This window comes from Haliaeetus albicilla, chromosome 12, assembly GCF_947461875.1.
Source record: "Haliaeetus albicilla chromosome 12, bHalAlb1.1, whole genome shotgun sequence".
NCBI lineage: Eukaryota > Metazoa > Chordata > Aves > Accipitriformes > Accipitridae > Haliaeetus > Haliaeetus albicilla.
Window position 1 is genome coordinate 40367554 of NC_091494.1, and position 16177 is coordinate 40383730.

Below are 16177 nucleotides of genomic sequence, written 5' to 3' on the forward strand. Positions count from 1 at the left end.
AAGGGTGTATGCAGGTGAAAGGGGCAGCTCTGAAGGAACAGCTGGGTTTTGGGGTACTGGCACTACATGGGGAGAGGCAGTCTGTGAGCACGCGATGCGTGCTGTCCCAAAAGGGAGTCTCCAAGTACCAGCATCTGTCCATAGCGTGGGTTCCAAGGAGAGGAGTGAAGTCCAGTTGCATCTAAGAGTTTGCATGAAGATCAAGAGAAGATGCCTTGAACTTTTATCCAGGTTATTTGCGTAGTTTCTCTTTTTTTTTTTTTTTAAATCAAGTTCACAGATTTAATTGGCGCTTTGTGCAAGAGGTTTAATTTCCTGTGTCAGGATGTTATTTTTAATTACTGTGACCAGGATTTGGTTAGGCTTCCGTTTTTCTTTACATCACCCAGGTAGGATGCTTCCTCCTCTGTGCTGGTAAATTGACTCTCTTGTACCAGGGCCCCAAATCAGGCTGACGGGGGAGAGTTCCCACTGGGCACAATTTTCAGGATTAATTTTTGCTCTCTGCTTCAAAAGTCTACTTGTGTGCTCCCTTCCTGGTCTTACACACTGTGAGCAATCAAATTATCTAAAGTGTGTGAATTATCTGCTATTAAAAGGACACAGCAGAGTGCATCTATATATATTTTAAAAATTACTCTTTTGGAATAGAATCACTTATACATTTTTATATTTATTGCTTTTGTTTCCTTGCTCATTAAAATTGAATTTGACATAAATATATAGTTTATGCCCAGTTATCACTTTACAAACTGTTAGCTGACCAGTTTGGTCCCCTCTGTTGTGCTGAAGATGCTTTTTACCAAGGAGAAATCCAACACAAAGGTCAGGCTGCGAGATCAGTGTCTAGTCCTTGAAGACAAACACTGAGGTTGAAATTCTTGTCTCATTCAAAGCTGTGCAAAAGAGATTGAATAAAAAATCTTTGAGATGTGAAGATACCAGTGTAGATCTCGGAAGGGTAGGGGTTGTCTCAATGAAAACATTTTACGAACTGAACTTTGAACGTGGTTTTGTATTTAAATATTTGGGTGACCTATTTGCATCAGGATTTGCTCTAACTGCTGTTGAGGGAGTGGGTTTCCACCTTCTCTTTTCTGAGCACTCTTGATTGCAATATTGGAAAAAGCTGTGAAGGGCTCAGACTCCTTACCAGTGGAGGCAGGAGAACAGCCAGCAAAAGGGAGAAGAAACACCTTTATGCCTCCAGACTCCTTTCCAGGTACAGTTTATTTAATGTATTTTATTTCCAGCAGAGCACGGGGAATTGTGTGAGTTACCGAAGGAGGGAAAGTCTTGCGAGGCCGGTGGAGTTTCTGCGCAGGCAAGGGTGGACACGAGCGTTGCTGGAGCTGCGGTTCAGGATTTTCAAGCTGCGATGGTGCGAGGGCAGGGACGAAACCCCTGGCTGGGTTACACGCGGCTGATGTTTGTTCAGAAAAGGGGACGCGTTTTGCCAACGGCAAGCAAACGACTGCGTGTCCTTGTCGCGCAAGGGCTTGCTGGAGGTCGGGGAGCAGATTCCTCCGGTGGTACCGGACAGATGGGGGGGTGGGATGTCTCCCCTCTCGTGCCCGCTCTCGCCCACGGGGGGATCGCCGGGGGGGGGTCCCTTTGCTGCGGGGCGGTGGGGTGACCTCCTCGGCTGGACTCCCCAGCCTGCGCTCCTCCCCTCGGCGTGGACGAGGACGGGGAGGAGCGGGGCTCCCGTGGTCACGCCGCGACGGGGAAGATTAAAACATGGCAGGCAGCTCTGCGCCGTGAGTGCACAGGCTTTTGCTTCGGGCTTTTCTGACTGCGCTGGGGGGGGGGGGAAGAACCAAGCTTCGTGCTGGCTTTCCCTGGCAGCGCCGAACTACTCGGTGTTCTTAGCCTGGTGGGACCAGTTGGCAGGAGCTCATCCCAGTGGCACGGGAGGCCTGCAGCACCCGATAGCGCTTGGGGGTGTCCCGGAGTGGGGCGGGGGGGCAAGGCTGTGTGTGGCTGATGCTGATAAGCCGTCGTTGCTGCGTTCTGGGGTGCACAAGGGACGAAGACGCAGGCGCACAGGGTGTTTGGTGGCTGTTATTCGGTACGGGGAGGGCGAGCTCGGAGCTTGCACCCGAGGCCTGGGGCTGCAGCAGGAGGAGGGGAAGGGAGTGATTTCATGGTGGGCAGGGAGCCCTGCGGTGTGGGGGAAGGAGCTGGCTTCTCTGGGGGTTCGGCTCCAAGCAGGGCACGGGGCTGTTGTTCCACACACGTTTTCCAATTTCCAGTTTCCTAGCGTGCGCGTTGCAATATTTGGTGGAGGCTGGCTCGTCCCCCAGCGCTGCTTTCGGAGGAGCAGCAGAGGCACATCCCGTCCTGCATCCGCAGGGATGCATCCTGTCCCACGGCGAGGCTGGCTTCTGGTGCTGGGATGCCCTGCTCTTCCCTCCTCTCTGTGCAAACCAGAACCTGCTTTCACACCTGGTACGAGTTCTCTAGGAGACAGCAATGTGGGAATGTCCAGGTGTCGTTAATTGTTAATTGCTGCGCTAGCTCCTTGCCTGTGAATGCTGCGTCTTGAGTCGAAGTGGCCACACGTGTCGAGGTGTCCTCAAGTCACCGCTGTGCTCTGGCTGCCGGGGCCAGCTCCAGCCAGGACACACAGCCGCTGTGTAGTCACCATCAGCAGAGCGAAGCAGGGATGCAGACTTGTGAGGGAAAGGGTTTGGGTAACTTTGTTCAAGTGCTGTGCCTGGGAGCGGATAAAAGGTTTGGTTTGTCCAAGTAGCAGTGTCAGAATCGGACCTTGTCACGTGTCTTCCTATCCTTCAGGCGATCTGCGCATCCATCACTGCGTTATTTAGTCATTAATCTACAGTCAGTGTATACCCACTGTAGGAAACCTTCCCCGCCATCACACACGGCGTGGAGGCGGAGCGGGGGCCACGAGTACGGGCTGCCGAGCTGGGGGTTAGGGGCATCGTGAGGGGAGCTGACCCTGTTCGCTCAGTCCCCCAGGGCAGGGGGTTAGGAGGATGCTCAGCTTAGGCAGGAGCATCACCCTGGTACTGTGCATGGGCAGCAGCGGGAATGGAAAGCCCCCCCCCCCCCAGCTTCGCTCTTCACTCGTGATTTTGGGTCTTTGTCTCATTTTGCAACATCTGAAAAAAAAACCAACAACCGAACCAGCCACACCAACAGCAAAATGCAAAAGCCTTGATGTGCTTGAAGTGCTTAAAACGCCTAATTTTGATAACTTCCCACAGCACAAGCGCAAGCTGGTGGAGATTAAAGCGAATTAGCGGAGCGGAGAGGCAGGACGGTGGGTACCAGCGTTGCTGGGGAGAGCAGTTCGCTGAAGCAGTTCGCACAGGGTGATGCTCAGCACCCCGCTTTGCCGTCGCCCGATTCGGTCTCGCCGCTGCTGAGGCTCTTTGGGGCTGGTTTGGGCCGTTCCTCTGCCAGGCTGACTGCGGCAAGCAGCCGGCAGCGGATAAAGTAGAAAAAGACGTTCACGACATTAATGAAAGCTTTGACAAAAAGGAAGCGAGGGAAACTATTGTCTCGTCGGCCTTATTCTCATAATGTCTGCGTGTAATAAGTCTTTTGGTTATGCTTGTGGCTTCTGTGACAAAGCAGTGATTTAGGGGGCTGTCTTTACAGAGGCAGAGCTGCTCACACGGGCCAAAGGGCTGGTGAGTAATATTTTACCACAAATTGTTGTAACTGGAGCTTGACAACGGCAGTAGGAAGGAGGGTGGGGGTTTGCATTTGATTTATTCGAATACTTACTGCAATTTGCAAGAGCGAGCTTTATGCTAGCGAAGCCACGAATTTGCAAATCCTGCAAGTAAAAGTCCATGTGAGTGAAACCAGGGAGGGGAAAACTCTGTGTTTTGCTGCCAGGATCCTCAGAGGTCGCCTGGTTTGGCGGGAGGCAAGCATGCATCGCAGCTACAAACCGGCTTCTCAAACTGACGGCATCGTGGGATGCCCGGGAGCCTTTCCCGCGCATTGCCAGCACGGTATGCCCGTGGGAACCAGGGGTCCCGTCTTTTGGTGGGGACATCAAGTATAGAATAACTCTTCTGGGCAGCAGTGCTTTCTCTCTCAGCCTTTAAACCACGCCAGAAGTTAAAGGGATCTTTCCCTAAACCCCACCTGTGAAGCATCTTGAAGATGAGCTTTAAAGAGGGAGGGAGGAAGGCTGCTGCTTGGGCTTGCATCACTGTGAAAATTCAGGTCATGTTTACTACGGGCAGCTGGAAAATGATGATCTCAGATGCTAACAAGTAACATCTGAAGGGAAGCGTTAAAACATTTGAGCTGTTTTGTAAGCACCTACTTTACTTTTTGCCAAAACCAATCTAGCTATTCTTAAAGATTCATTTGTCCCCTTAAGTACATGATGTCAGCTTATCTAAAATAAGTGAAAAAGAACAAGAGGTTGCCCTTCCTTTTAATTCTAAATGGAAAAATGGTTTTGTTGTGTTTTTGTTTTTTTTAAAGACCCCAAAACAACAAACAAACCCACTGTACAGCTTCCTTTCTGCTTTAGAAAGTATAGATACCTACAGTCTGAGGGCTTTTTGTGCTTCTGCAAGCTGACCTTGTGTAATTTCCTTATTTACATTTGGCTGGCACCAGCCTCATTGACTACAAGAGTTTATACAAGCACTTTTGAGAGGAATACCAAGGCTTGCAGAAGTGAGTTCTGCCCCACGTTGCCCTCTTATTTACTGGTACAAAGTAGATATACAATGCTACTGAATAAAAATAAGTATTCTTACCCTATTTTGTTCTAGGGCAATTAATTTAAACCAGGAGGGAAAAATTACTCAAAGTTGTTGCTGTGCAGGGAGACATCTGATAATGTTACAGTTTTATGTGCTTTTATTTATGTGAACAGTGTGCAGCCTTTGTAATGTGCTTTTTTTTTGGGGGGGAAAGCATGTTTTTGAGGAAGCTGTTGCAAATAATGTTTGTTTGCTGCTGTAATTGAGCCAGTCAAATTTGGAGACAGATCAGCTTCCTGGGACTTTGGTATTTGCATTAAGTCTGCGCCACTTGCATGCACAATCACCTCTTTTCTAGGACTTCTGCAACCAAAATGAAAACAAATTACACTTAATACGTATCAGTGGCACGATGATTCCTTCAACAAGTAGTTCATTTGCAAATCTAATACATGCATTGATATTTGGAATTAAGCAGCATGGCAGCATTACTTCTTGTAGGGTTTGGTGATGCTAGGAGTTATGGGCTAAGCTGGGAAGGGCGTATCTCAGCTGGTATAAAAAGAAAGAAGATTTGAAGGAGAGAAAATTGCCCTTTAGTGCGACTATCCTGCTATTTAGTAGCTTGATTTCTGATACATGAGCCGCCTAGCCTGGCACGGAGAAAGTATTCAGCAATTCAGAGATGATAAAATAATTACATGATTGCGTGCTTCTTGAAGACACGAGGATAATGTTCCCAAGTGCCACCAATTCAGTTACCACTCAGAAGAAGAAAAGGCTCCTTCTAATCAGGCCTCCCCGGGTAAGGGTTTGCAAGAGTACCCTTGAGGTCAGCTCTAATCTACCAGCTTCCAAGCAACTCATTTAAAAGAGCATAAGATTGCCCAATTCGCAGGGTAAACACGCTACTTCAGGCTGAGGAACCGGCATGTGACAGCCACGCTGCCGAGAGCCCTTCAGGGAAGGGAAGTAGTGGCCAGACCCTGCAACAACCCTGCGGGAGGGATGAAGGCTGACGCAGCCTCATCCTAGGGATGGAGAAGAGGGAGAGGAGAAAAGTTTCTTCACTTTCTTTATTTAAAAAAAAAAAAAAAAGAGAAAAAAAAGGAAAAAAAAAGTTTATTGCAAAACTCAGTGTTTTAGAGTATTTCCAGAGTCCACTAGGTACATTACAAACAAATCAGTAAATCCTGCTTTGAACACATTAAAGCCTGCTTCTGGGTCTTCTGCGCCCGCACACACACATACTCACTCGCTCCCCTGCTCGTGCCGCGACACAGACAGGAAAAGAAACGTACTGTGAGGTCAGTGACAAACATATTATTTGATCTGTATTGGAAATTGTTGTAAAAAAGAAATAATAATTAAATTACAGTAGAACCTCGCAAATCTGCAGAACAGGGAGCTTCCACACACACGCAAAACCTGGAGGCCTTATTCCACTTCCAAGCAGAGTTGTAATAGCAAAGTGCTGTAGTGAGGTCTCGTATCACAAAGACTTCAATAATCTTACAATTATAGTCTACAGAACATTTACCAAAATGCTTGAAGTATCATAAATTAACAATAAATAAAAAGTACATCTTAATGCAACATCGTTATTTGTTCATTTACTCACCGATTCACAAAACTCTAGTTTTCTGTAAGGGGTCTTCCAGTCCTGGGTGCAACACAGCGAGGTTCTGCTGGCCGTGATAAAGTGCTGAGGCAGAGGAAGGACACGAGACCGCAGGTCTCGGGCAGTGAGGATGAATTGCTCTAGCCACTTGGTTGCAAGAATGCCTGTTTCCTTTCTTTCTTTTTTTTTTTTTTTTTTTTTTGGACAACTAAGACAGAAAAAACAAATCAAGCACCTTCCTAAAAAGAGGTGTGTTTGTTTTGTGGTTGGTTTTTTTGTTTTGTTTTTTTTTGCAGATTGTCCCACATTTCTATGGCTGGTAAAATACAGACAGGTCAGCATAGCAGTTAATGTATGATGCCACTTCCACTTAAATACACAGAAATGTTGGTTTGGCTTTTTTCCAAACCAAAACAGACTTGTTTTATTTGTCCCCCTGAGTTGCCTAGAGGCGTTAAGATGCATATAGGTGGGGTAAGCAAGCTTGTGTCACCGTGAGTAGGAATCTCTCCCATTAAGACTAAATGAACAGCTAGTATGTTGTCTTTTATCATTCCCTTCACTGTGCACAGGCTCCAGTTCATGTCTCACTGAAGTCAGCAGCAAAAAAAACCAAAAAACCAAAACCCCCCCAAAAAACCCCTCTTGCTGACTTTGGGGGAACAGGGAGAGCTGGGGAAGGGGGTACAGCTCAGACCAGCCACCCTGTGCCCCTGGGGTTGGCAGATGCGGGGAGCAGACTGCGCGGGGCTGGGTAACACGGGGGTTTCCACGTTCATGCAGTGATGGGGCAAAGATTTCCTTGTGCACCTGTAAGTGAAGGTTTTGGGTACATTAAGACATACTGGGCCAAATCCTCCCTGCAGGGTGGGCCGGTTACGGCAGCAGAGCTAGGTCCATTGACACCAGCTGAGGCCCTTATGGAAGGAGATGCTGGATCTGTCGGTTGGGGTTGTTTTTTTTTTTCCTTTTTAAATAACAACTGGGTTACCTAAGACCTACCTATTAAAAACAGCTACACTCTATGCTGTAAGAGTAAGTTTCCCAACAATTTCACAAGCTAGCAATACAAGATAGGTATTGAAGAGATTGATGTAAAGACAGCTTTCCATTATGCAAAAGATTATTTTTCCTCTCCAGTTATTTAAGCTAACCTCCTATCTTAGAATAAATTAATAAATACTAGTTAAATTAGAAACAGTACATCAGATCTGACTATCAATAGAAAACAGTTCTAAGGATACCAATTGGGAGAAGAAAAATGATCTTATGAAATATGTGCAGTAATAACTGGCCATAAAGACATATGGAGCCTCCAATTTCCCAGCATTTGTGATGTTCAAGTTAATTAGAAGAACATTAGCAATGGTTTAAGTCAGCTATCTAGCCTAGTGTCCTCCTCAAGTCTAAAAGATGAGTCCATGTTCTTCCAGAAGAAGATTCAGTTGGCTACTAGTGGTGTACGAAATGCTCATCTCCAGTTCGTATCATCAGTTTCTTGTCTGCGTGGAATTTGTGGTAGGGGATGGGTGAGGACAGTCAGAGGCTGAGCTGCTTCTGCTGTTGCTGTTTGCAGTTTTTTCTGGGATCAGTTGAACCTTTACCTATGCTTGTTATCAGGAAAGCAGGAGTGTGCATCACATCTTCATGCTAGACAGAAGTTATTCTTATGTGGCTATCTGTATTTTCTATGGAGCTTTCCATTGTTGGTTAAAAAAGTTCTTTCTAATAATTAAAAAGTTGTTGGTAGCAACTGTTCACATTTAAAATTTCACATTCCCTTTAGAATGTAGTTTTAAAACATGGAGCAGAGCTGATGTTTTCCCAAGTCTTACGCTGAGTACATTACATGGAGAAGGAACAGCTTTTTTTTTTATGCCACACCGTCACAGCCTTTTCCTGAATTTTCTGCTTTTCCAATATCCATTTCAATAAAGTCATCTGGTAAGTCTGGTACGACCTCCGCCGCGCTCTCCTCTGCGCACTGCTGCTGGCGGTGGCACAGCCCAACCTTGCACGGTCTCACCAGGGACAGAAACACAGCACCCAGGACCATGCCAGCAGCACAGGAGTAAAAGGCTGAGCTGTAGTTCTGTGTCGTATCCACTAAGACACCTACGGAAAACCCATTTACAGCAGTTAGCCACAACCGACTCCCCCTCTCCCTTGCCCATCCATCCCTCCTAGAGGATTTTTAATCCCGGTACCACTGCATCATTTTATTTGCAATCAAGAGATACTCAATGGCAAACAGATACTACCTTAAAAAAGTAAAAACATCGTGTTCAGGGGTGTGGAGTGTCATCTTCAGGCAAGTCAGAACCCTTTGGGCACGGCAGGGACACTAAGCTTGAGATGCATCAGGCATCTCTTTATTAGGATAGAGACTTCACCTTTCTGCAGCGTATGGCAGAAACACATGCACAGTGAAAGCGATTCGTTTCTGCTGTTCACTAGAGCCTGAAGTGATGCCAGTTTTAGGCTTCTAACAGGAGCAGGGTAGCACTGCAGTATTTTCCTTCACTCTGAGGTTCCTCAGTGGAGACTGCCTCATCTGTGGGACTCTGCAGAGCTGCATTGCAGCAGTCTTCTGGCTCCGAGAGCTTCCCAATACTAGTTGCAGGGCTTTTAGGATAGTACTATGATTAGCGCTGCCGGAACACTTTCTAGACAGAGATCAGCACCAATAGCTGTCAAACATACCAAAAAAAACCCCCCAAGATGAAAGTTTTAGAGTTACCTGCAAGGGGTGGTCCAGCCAACCCAGCTAAGCTTTGAATGAAGACGTAGACTCCAGCCGCAGAAGACATTTTTGCAATGCCAACCACGTCGTCTTCTGCCAGGAGGGGAATGTGCGTGCCCGCTACCGTTCCAAGCATGAACCCAAAAAATATGCTACATGTCATCAAGCCCCAGAATTCAGAGGCAAAAGGGAAGGCAAACAGCGCTACAGACAGCAGAACAACACAGATGAGTTCGATGTAGATCTTGCGGATAGGCTTTTTGTTGAGAACCCAGCCAGCTGAAATTCTTCCAAAGACCTCTGCGATTGCCATGGCTGACAGTATGTATGCAGAGTGGTCTTTGCTGATGCCAAGGCTGAGACTCAGGGGAATGATGTAGAGGGAAGGAGCGAAGAAGCCCAGGGTAGCGAACAGGCCAAAGAATGCATAACAGATAAAGCTATAGTCTCTCATCACAGAGAAGTCCAGTAGTTTGGTTTTTGGTTCTGGAGGGGTGCTGTTATTTTCAACAAGTATCTGTACGTGTTCCTTTGGTTCGTCACTTTTCGGCTCTGCTTTGGTGTTTCCAGGCACATTGCTGGGTGAGGTAGTTATTTCTACTCCTGAGTCTATGGACTCTATTGAGGTGCGCGTTTGCTCGTTTTCAAGCATATACTTTGTCTCCGTGGGCTCTTCTGGAGGCTGCACTTTCACTTCTTCTTGCTCTTTGATGATAATGGGTCGCAGCAGTGATCCACAGACAACGATGCTTAGCTGTAGCACCCCAACAGAAAGGAGGCTGTATCTCCAGCCAATCTGCTCCTTCAAAGCAGTAATTGCTGAGGGAAGAGGGCAGAAGAAGAAAGCATAACTAGAAAAGCCTGGAGTTACACCAAGGAGCTATTTGAATTTACAGCTAGGGAAGTAACTAAAGCTTCATCCCTGGAAGGTCCCAAGCACCTCAGCTCTTGCAGAGGCTGAGCAGGGGTCCCTCCTGCCCAGGGCCACCCAGGGGTCTGGCATCCACGTTCCTCCCATCAGCTGCAGCGGACAAGAGCTAGAAGTTGCATTTAACATCTGGCTAGCAGAAGCTACCCTCTAGGTAGCTGCTTTTGAGGTCCCAGCGAGTTTGGGATGCCCAAGGATGAAGGTGGTGTTATTTTTAGTGAATGAAAGCAAACTCAACATTTGAGTTTCCTCTCTCAGCCAACCCCACCCTGAAACCAGCTGCTGGAGGAAGTCTTTTAGCTCTACTCAAAGGTGCATGTCACCGCCTAATTACGAGCCTTCATTTGCAAACAAAGCAGCTTTGCAATGGGTATTACCTGAAAGCAAGCATGCACAGCAGAAGACCACCTGAACTGCAGCAGACAGGTGATGACAGGGACACGCTGCCTGGGGACAGGTCCCCAAAAGGCTGGAGCAGCTCAGCAGCCCATGCTAAGCGCAAGCCCACTAACCTTTAGGAGCAGTTATGTGTACTGTGTGTGTTTTAAATAGCTGAAGTTTCTCGGTCTTATTTTTAGCCTGCTAGATCTATATAGGGAACCCGGCGGGCTGCGTATCAGCAAGGCACGTCCTGCTCCAGGGCTCAGGCATCGTTAGACCAGAATCTAGGATTACTTGTAAACCTGCCTGCAGGGCAGGAGTGCCACGGGCATGTGAGCAACCACCTGTGGGCTTTAGCAGCTCATGGGAAGGTCCACGAGCACCAACTTGATATCACTGGCCTTTGCCTCCCATTTGCTTGGGAAAAGGATCAGAGCAGCCTTGTGCTTTAGGCATGTGCATATGAACTCACAGCGTTGGGGCACTGTACCTGGTGCAAAGGAGAAGACAGCAAAACATTCCCCTGTAGATGCCACTGCTGTGACCAGCGAACGTCTTTTGTCAAAATACTGTGATAAAATGGTGACAGTCGGGAGGAAAGAGAGGCAGTATCCAAGGCCTGTGAATAAATGCCAAAAATTGCCATAACAACAAGTAAGGGAGGGGGAAACACCGATGCAAGAACACGTTAAGTCAGCTTTCCCAGTGGCGAGATTACAGTAGCATTTCGGCCAACTCAGCAAGTCACCCTGGAAGAAAATCATTGGGGAAACCAGAATGTTATTTTTTTTTAAAATTGGAGGGGGGGAAATAAAAAAAATTAAAGAAAAACCAAAACAAGAGACCCAACCCCCCAAACCTGCTAGATAATGCCTTCTGTTCCCCAACAGCCAGTGGGGTCCAGTTTGAGGACCTCATCTGCTTAAAGAGTTTGAGCCTGTAGCAATTACTCCCCTAAGCAAGGCAAGCTCCCAGCCATGGATGTGAGCAGGACACCCAGGCCAGACTGCAGAGGGGGAAAAAGTATCAGAAAAAAAAAAAGAAAAAAAAAAAGAGATAGAGAGAGGTTAGAGTATCTGATGCCGTGAACAGCTTTCATCTCCCCAGCGATCCCAATCAGAAGCAATCAGTACAGCTGCACTAGCGCAGTGGTCTGCGGTACCAAGTCCCAAGGTGGTCCCCAAGGTGACAACAGGGCAGAAAGCCAAGCCTTGAGCCTTCATCACCTCTACCAGGAGGGCAAGGTCAGCTCAGAAGGGGCAGCAGCATTTCTCAAGCACTCCCAGTGTTGTGGGGAGTAAAACCCCCCCAGCCAGAACCACGCTTGCGGGAAGCCGCAGGAGAGAGCGAAGCATTCAGCAGGTACAGGAGTAAGACGACTCACCAGAGATGACGCCAATGGAGACATACATGTCCACAACGGTGCGGGCGAAGGAGGCAATGACCATGCCGGTGCTGATCAGCACCCCTCCAGCCATCACCACGAAGCGGTGACCAAAGCGATTGCTGAGGACCGTTGACAGAGGAGCTGGATGGGTGGGAGAGGAAGAGAGCCATGGTCAACACCCAAAGTCAGCAACTTCACCAGCTACCATCTCCTTCAGAGGCTCTTCTTGTCCCCCTGCCCAGGTCCCCGTGACATGCCACCTCCCCTGCCAGCTGGCCTCATGCAACAGAACATCACCCTGGAGCCATCCTTGGAGCATTGCACAGCTCACGGCATTTAGGATGTGCTAAATAAAAAAAAAAATCATCAGAAGAGACTAAGATGGGTGCGTGGCAGCCTGGGACAAACCTGCAGCAACATCCGCAGACACCAGTGGATTTCAGTGCGGCTCAAGTTATTTCTAATCCTTTTCACTACAGAGTTCGGTTGCAAAACTCTTGTTTTCACCCCTTGCTGATGAGAGCTGAACGGCTGGGCCAGGCTCGGCGACACAGACCGTGTCCCTCTACCATGCAGAAGGACACAAGTTGGGGCTCAAAGGGACTGCCGGGCTGAGACAGACATTTCTTGGTATTTCAGGAGCACGCAGCCTCTGGGCTTTATGGCTGTTATTTATAACAGAACCATTAGAGACATAAAAGCCACAGGTACCAGGTCCTCGTATGCTGAGTCAGCAGTATGACTGCCCCTTGCACTCGTGCTGAACGCTTGCTACTCTTACCTGTGAAGGTCTGTACAAACACACATATGGATATTATCCAGGATATTCTGCTGTTGGTTTCGTCAAAGCTTTCCATCAGGTCATTAAAAAAGACGCCAAACGATTTTATAATGCCATATGTTAGAGCCTCCACAAAGAAGAAAGCAAAAGCAATTGTCCAACCCCATCCTCCGTCAGGCACTTTAGTATAAACATTTGGAGCAGTGCACGGCATTTTTACAGCTTTGACAGTCATTTTTGATCTGGAAAAGAGGGGAGAAAGAGCCAGGCATCAGTTTAAGATGAATTTTGCTGAAAGAGGCACGGCCTAGCAGCTGTAACATCCCTAAAGCACCACTAGCCAGTCCCTGTGCCGCCGAGGGATTAAATGCAGGAGTTGGGCTGAAGTTTCTGCCTTTGTCACCCCACGGGGCTCGTTTCTGCTGGTGCCCTTTGAGCCCGGGACCAGAAACCCTCCGCTCAGCACCCGGGCGAGCCGTTCCCATCAGCAAAACCCAGCGCACCCGGGAGCCGTCATCTGTATTTTGGTGCGTGGGGGTGGATGGATGCGGTTCGTGAAAGATCCACCGCGGGTCTCAGCGTGGGCTGGCGGAACCGCAGGAACTCCCCAGGGAGCACCCATCCTCCCCATCGCACCCTCCTGCCGGGTGACAACCTCGATACCACCCATTTTGCTGCAGGGTCGGTCGACGAAACGACCTACCGTTGCACCCTGCGGTATCCTAAAGCCACTCGGGGTGACGGTAACTCCTTGGGAACCCGCCCGTTCCCCAAAATGGCTGCACCAAGGCTGCCCACAACGCTGTGACCCAGCAATGGGGGGGGGGGGGGGGGTGTAGGGACATTCCATCTCATTCCATCTGCCACCAGCTCCCTGTGCTGTCCCCTGCAGCCCTTGGGGTCACTGACATCCCCCCCCGCCCAGGGCAGGAGGAGGCTGAAGCCCTAAGGGCTGCGGGGGGGCTGGAAGGGATCACCCCATAAAGCACGGTGCTGGGGTGGCATCTCTTCAGCCCTGCTCCATGTCACCCGGGGGGGGGCCGTGGATGCGCAGGGGCAGTTTTTTCGTCCCACACGGGGCTCCTTGCCAAACCCGAGCACCGCCACACCTGCACGGCGAGGTGGAGGGGGGGGGGACACACAGTCCCGGGGTCAAAGCCCCGGCATGGCTCCCAGTGGCCACCCCGGGAGCGGACCACGAGGTGGCCGTGGGCAGCCACCCCCAGGCGCTGCTGGCCCCCCACCCCACGGGCTGCCTCGGGCCCCACGCCGGCAGCGTCCCGGGCACGGCGTGAACCTGCGGCTCTTGCGGGCGGCACGTTTCCTCCCTGCTCCGCCGTCCCCAGCAGCCACCAGGCATTTCCCTCCTCCATTTTATACTCTAGATCATCAGCGTGACTTTCTCGGCAGAGGAAGCCGGAGCGACTCTGGCAACGCTTCGCCATCCCACCGGGGAACTTCTCACGGGAGGACCAGGCGAGTCTGTGTGTGCGTTCCCGGTGACACGGGCACCGGCACCCACCAGAGACCCGTGAGCAGCCCCACGGGAGCCTGGCTGGGGTGGGTGATGCAGGGGGCCACCCAGTGGGTCCCCCTGAGCTGGGTGAGGGGGGGGGGGTGTCTCAGCACCCCACTGACGCCTCTGCGGTGCTGCATGGTGGGTCGAGGCTGGCGCACGGCTCCCGTGGGGGCTTTTTCTGCCGAGGGATGGAGTGAGGCGTGGGCTCCAGCATCCCTCCGGTGCTGCCCGCACCCAGGCTCTGCTGCAGCCCAGGCAGGGTGAGGGGCAGCGGGCACGACCACCGCCGTGTGCCCAGGCGGGAGTTGAGCCTCTGCCCAAAGTTTGTGGGAAGTGCCTGGATACCCCCCGAGAAAGGCAACGGGGCTGCAATGAATTCCTGTGTCACTGCACAAGGAATGGGGGGAGATTAGATTAGAAGGAAGCATGCTATTTAGAAGCAGGGGGGAAAAAAAAAAAAGCAACCTAAAAAAAAAACCCCAAACCACAAACCTTGGCGTACATTGCATGCATTTAAAAATTAAAAGAAATTACGAGGAGGAAAAAAAAAATTAAAATGCCGGCGCTTAGCCCCCCCCCCCCCCCCCCCCTCTTCCCTGCATCACTTTCCGAACATTTCAGACCTGATTTCTGCATCGCCACCGCCGCACCGGCTCCTCGGCGGGCGCCGGGGCCGCCAGCTAAAAATAAAGGGATGCGGAAAAAAAAAAAAAGGGAGGGTAGGGGGAAAGCACAAAAAAAAAAAAAAGCAGGGGAAAAAAAATAATTAAGGAAAACAAAATAAACAAAGAAAAAAAAGCCAAACAAAGCTTCCCCCCCCCCCCCCAATCCCCGGGCAGGAGCCCACTCACCGGGCGGCGCTGGGTGCTGCGGCGGGGCTAGGGGCTGCCCATGGCCGGCAACCGGGCGACCGGCCCTCGGTGGCGGCGAGAGAAAGAGGAGGCGGCGGCGGGCCCCGCCGGGCCTCCGGCCGCTGCCTGCTCTCCCGCTGCCCGCGGCGGCGGCGGCTGTTGTGCCGTTCTCTCCCAGCCCCTTATATACCGGCTGGAGCCGGTCTCCGCCGGCGGCTCCGCAGCGCCATGTGCGCGCCCGGGCCCCGGCTCGCCCCAGCGGCGGCGCCGGCAACCGCGTGTAACGGCGGAGGGGCGGCGCTGGCGGCGGGGGGGAGCTGCCCACCTCTTTCTCCACCCCCCCCCATTCCCTTTTTTTTTTTTTCCCACCCCCCCCCCCCCCCCCCACCGGGCCGGCACCTGCCGGAGCGGTCCGGGCTTTGCTTTCTCATTCCCCGGTAAGCGTTGCGAGCCCCGCGGGGGTGGGCGGCCGGGGCTGGAGCGGAGCCGGGCACGGCGGGTCTCCGCCGGTTCGGCCCGAGCACGGAGCCGTGGGGCAGCCCCTAGTGCCGGTGCTGCCTTCTGTGAGAAGCACCGGGAGCCGGTTTTTCGGTGAAAAGCACCGAGAGCCGGTTTGGGTATCCCCAAAAATCCCCCCCCCCCCTTTTCTCCTTCCCGCTCTCCGAGCCCGCTCCGGTTCGGTGCCGAAGTTTCGCGCCCTTCGTTTGCAGGAAAAAGGCCTGGGATCTCCTTATGGCAAAGGGATGAAGCGGTGGGATGAAGTTGGGATGCGAGCGATGGGTTAGCCCCGCACGCTTTCCGGCCTTTTCGGGATTCAGCCGCCTAACTTCCCTTTCTCGCCCCGCAGCAGTGGGATGATGCAGCGGCGGGAGCATCCCGGGTTCGGGCTCGCAGCGGAGCGGGCAGCCGCCGTCCCGTTTGCCGGACGAGGTGCTGGGTACGGGACGGGAGCAGCAGCGGGACGGGGCTGAGCGCACGGCGAAGCCTCGCGCGCCGTTTCTGAGGATGCCGGTGTTGCGGGCAGCGCGCGTTGCGTTTTTAGGGGGAAACATCTCCTTCATGTAGGGAACTTCAAAAGTAGCAGCTTGTGAGTCAAACTGGAAGCAGGCGAGACTGACTCACCACCTATATGGATGCGGGAGGAAAGGAGCAGGGGGGATCAGACATCTGGCACGGAGAGCACGGGGCAGGGGTCCTTCCCAGCAATGCCCACCGAAGCAGGATAGAGCTAAAGCGATGGACGCTTTAGGGTTTCCCATGAAT

At 51.2% G+C, this 16177-nt stretch overlaps 2 protein-coding genes across 5 annotated transcripts in view; one reads left to right on the plus strand and one right to left on the minus strand.

Annotated features, from left to right (window-relative positions):
- Positions 1 to 963: 963 nt before the first annotated feature.
- ARSG (arylsulfatase G) overlaps positions 964 to 16177 on the plus strand; it is a 40052-nt gene continuing 24838 nt past the window's right edge. The window contains exon 1 of one of the 3 annotated variants that reach the window (XM_069799353.1): positions 964 to 1760. The gene's annotated coding sequence lies outside the window, so the exon portion shown is untranslated. Of the gene's footprint in view, positions 1761 to 15301; positions 15352 to 16177 lie in introns of those variants that run through there. The other 2 variants (XM_069799355.1, XM_069799354.1) reach the window with 2 other exon arrangements.
- SLC16A6 (solute carrier family 16 member 6) lies at positions 5810 to 15163 on the minus strand. Of its 2 annotated transcripts, XM_069799356.1 has the most exons (6): positions 14915 to 15163; positions 12545 to 12786; positions 11761 to 11904; positions 10867 to 10995; positions 9065 to 9886; positions 5810 to 8439 (listed from the first exon to the last, which is right to left on the minus strand). In XM_069799356.1, exons 2-6 carry the CDS (start codon positions 12777 to 12779, stop codon positions 8198 to 8200), a joined length of 1572 nt encoding a protein of 523 aa, XP_069655457.1. In that variant the 5' UTR covers positions 12780 to 12786; positions 14915 to 15163; the 3' UTR covers positions 5810 to 8197. The 2 variants fall into 2 exon arrangements, with proteins under 2 accessions (XP_069655457.1, XP_009921276.1); XM_009922974.2 differs by lacking the exons at positions 12545 to 12786; positions 14915 to 15163 and having other exon boundaries at positions 10867 to 11125; positions 11761 to 11887.

Bases quoted from the DNA above. Each gene is read 5' to 3' on its own strand.
- SLC16A6 (XM_069799356.1), bottom strand. From the start codon at position 12,779: ATGACTGTCAAAGCTGTAAAAATGCCGTGCACTGCTCCAAATGTTTAT. The intron at 11,905-12,544 runs GTAAGAGTAGCA...CCACCCATCCAG, and splicing joins GTTTGTACAGACCTTCACAG to CTCCTCTGTCAACGGTCCTC. The intron at 9,887-10,866 runs GTACAGTGCCCC...CTCTTCCCTCAG, and splicing joins TGTCTTCTCCTTTGCACCAG to CAATTACTGCTTTGAAGGAG.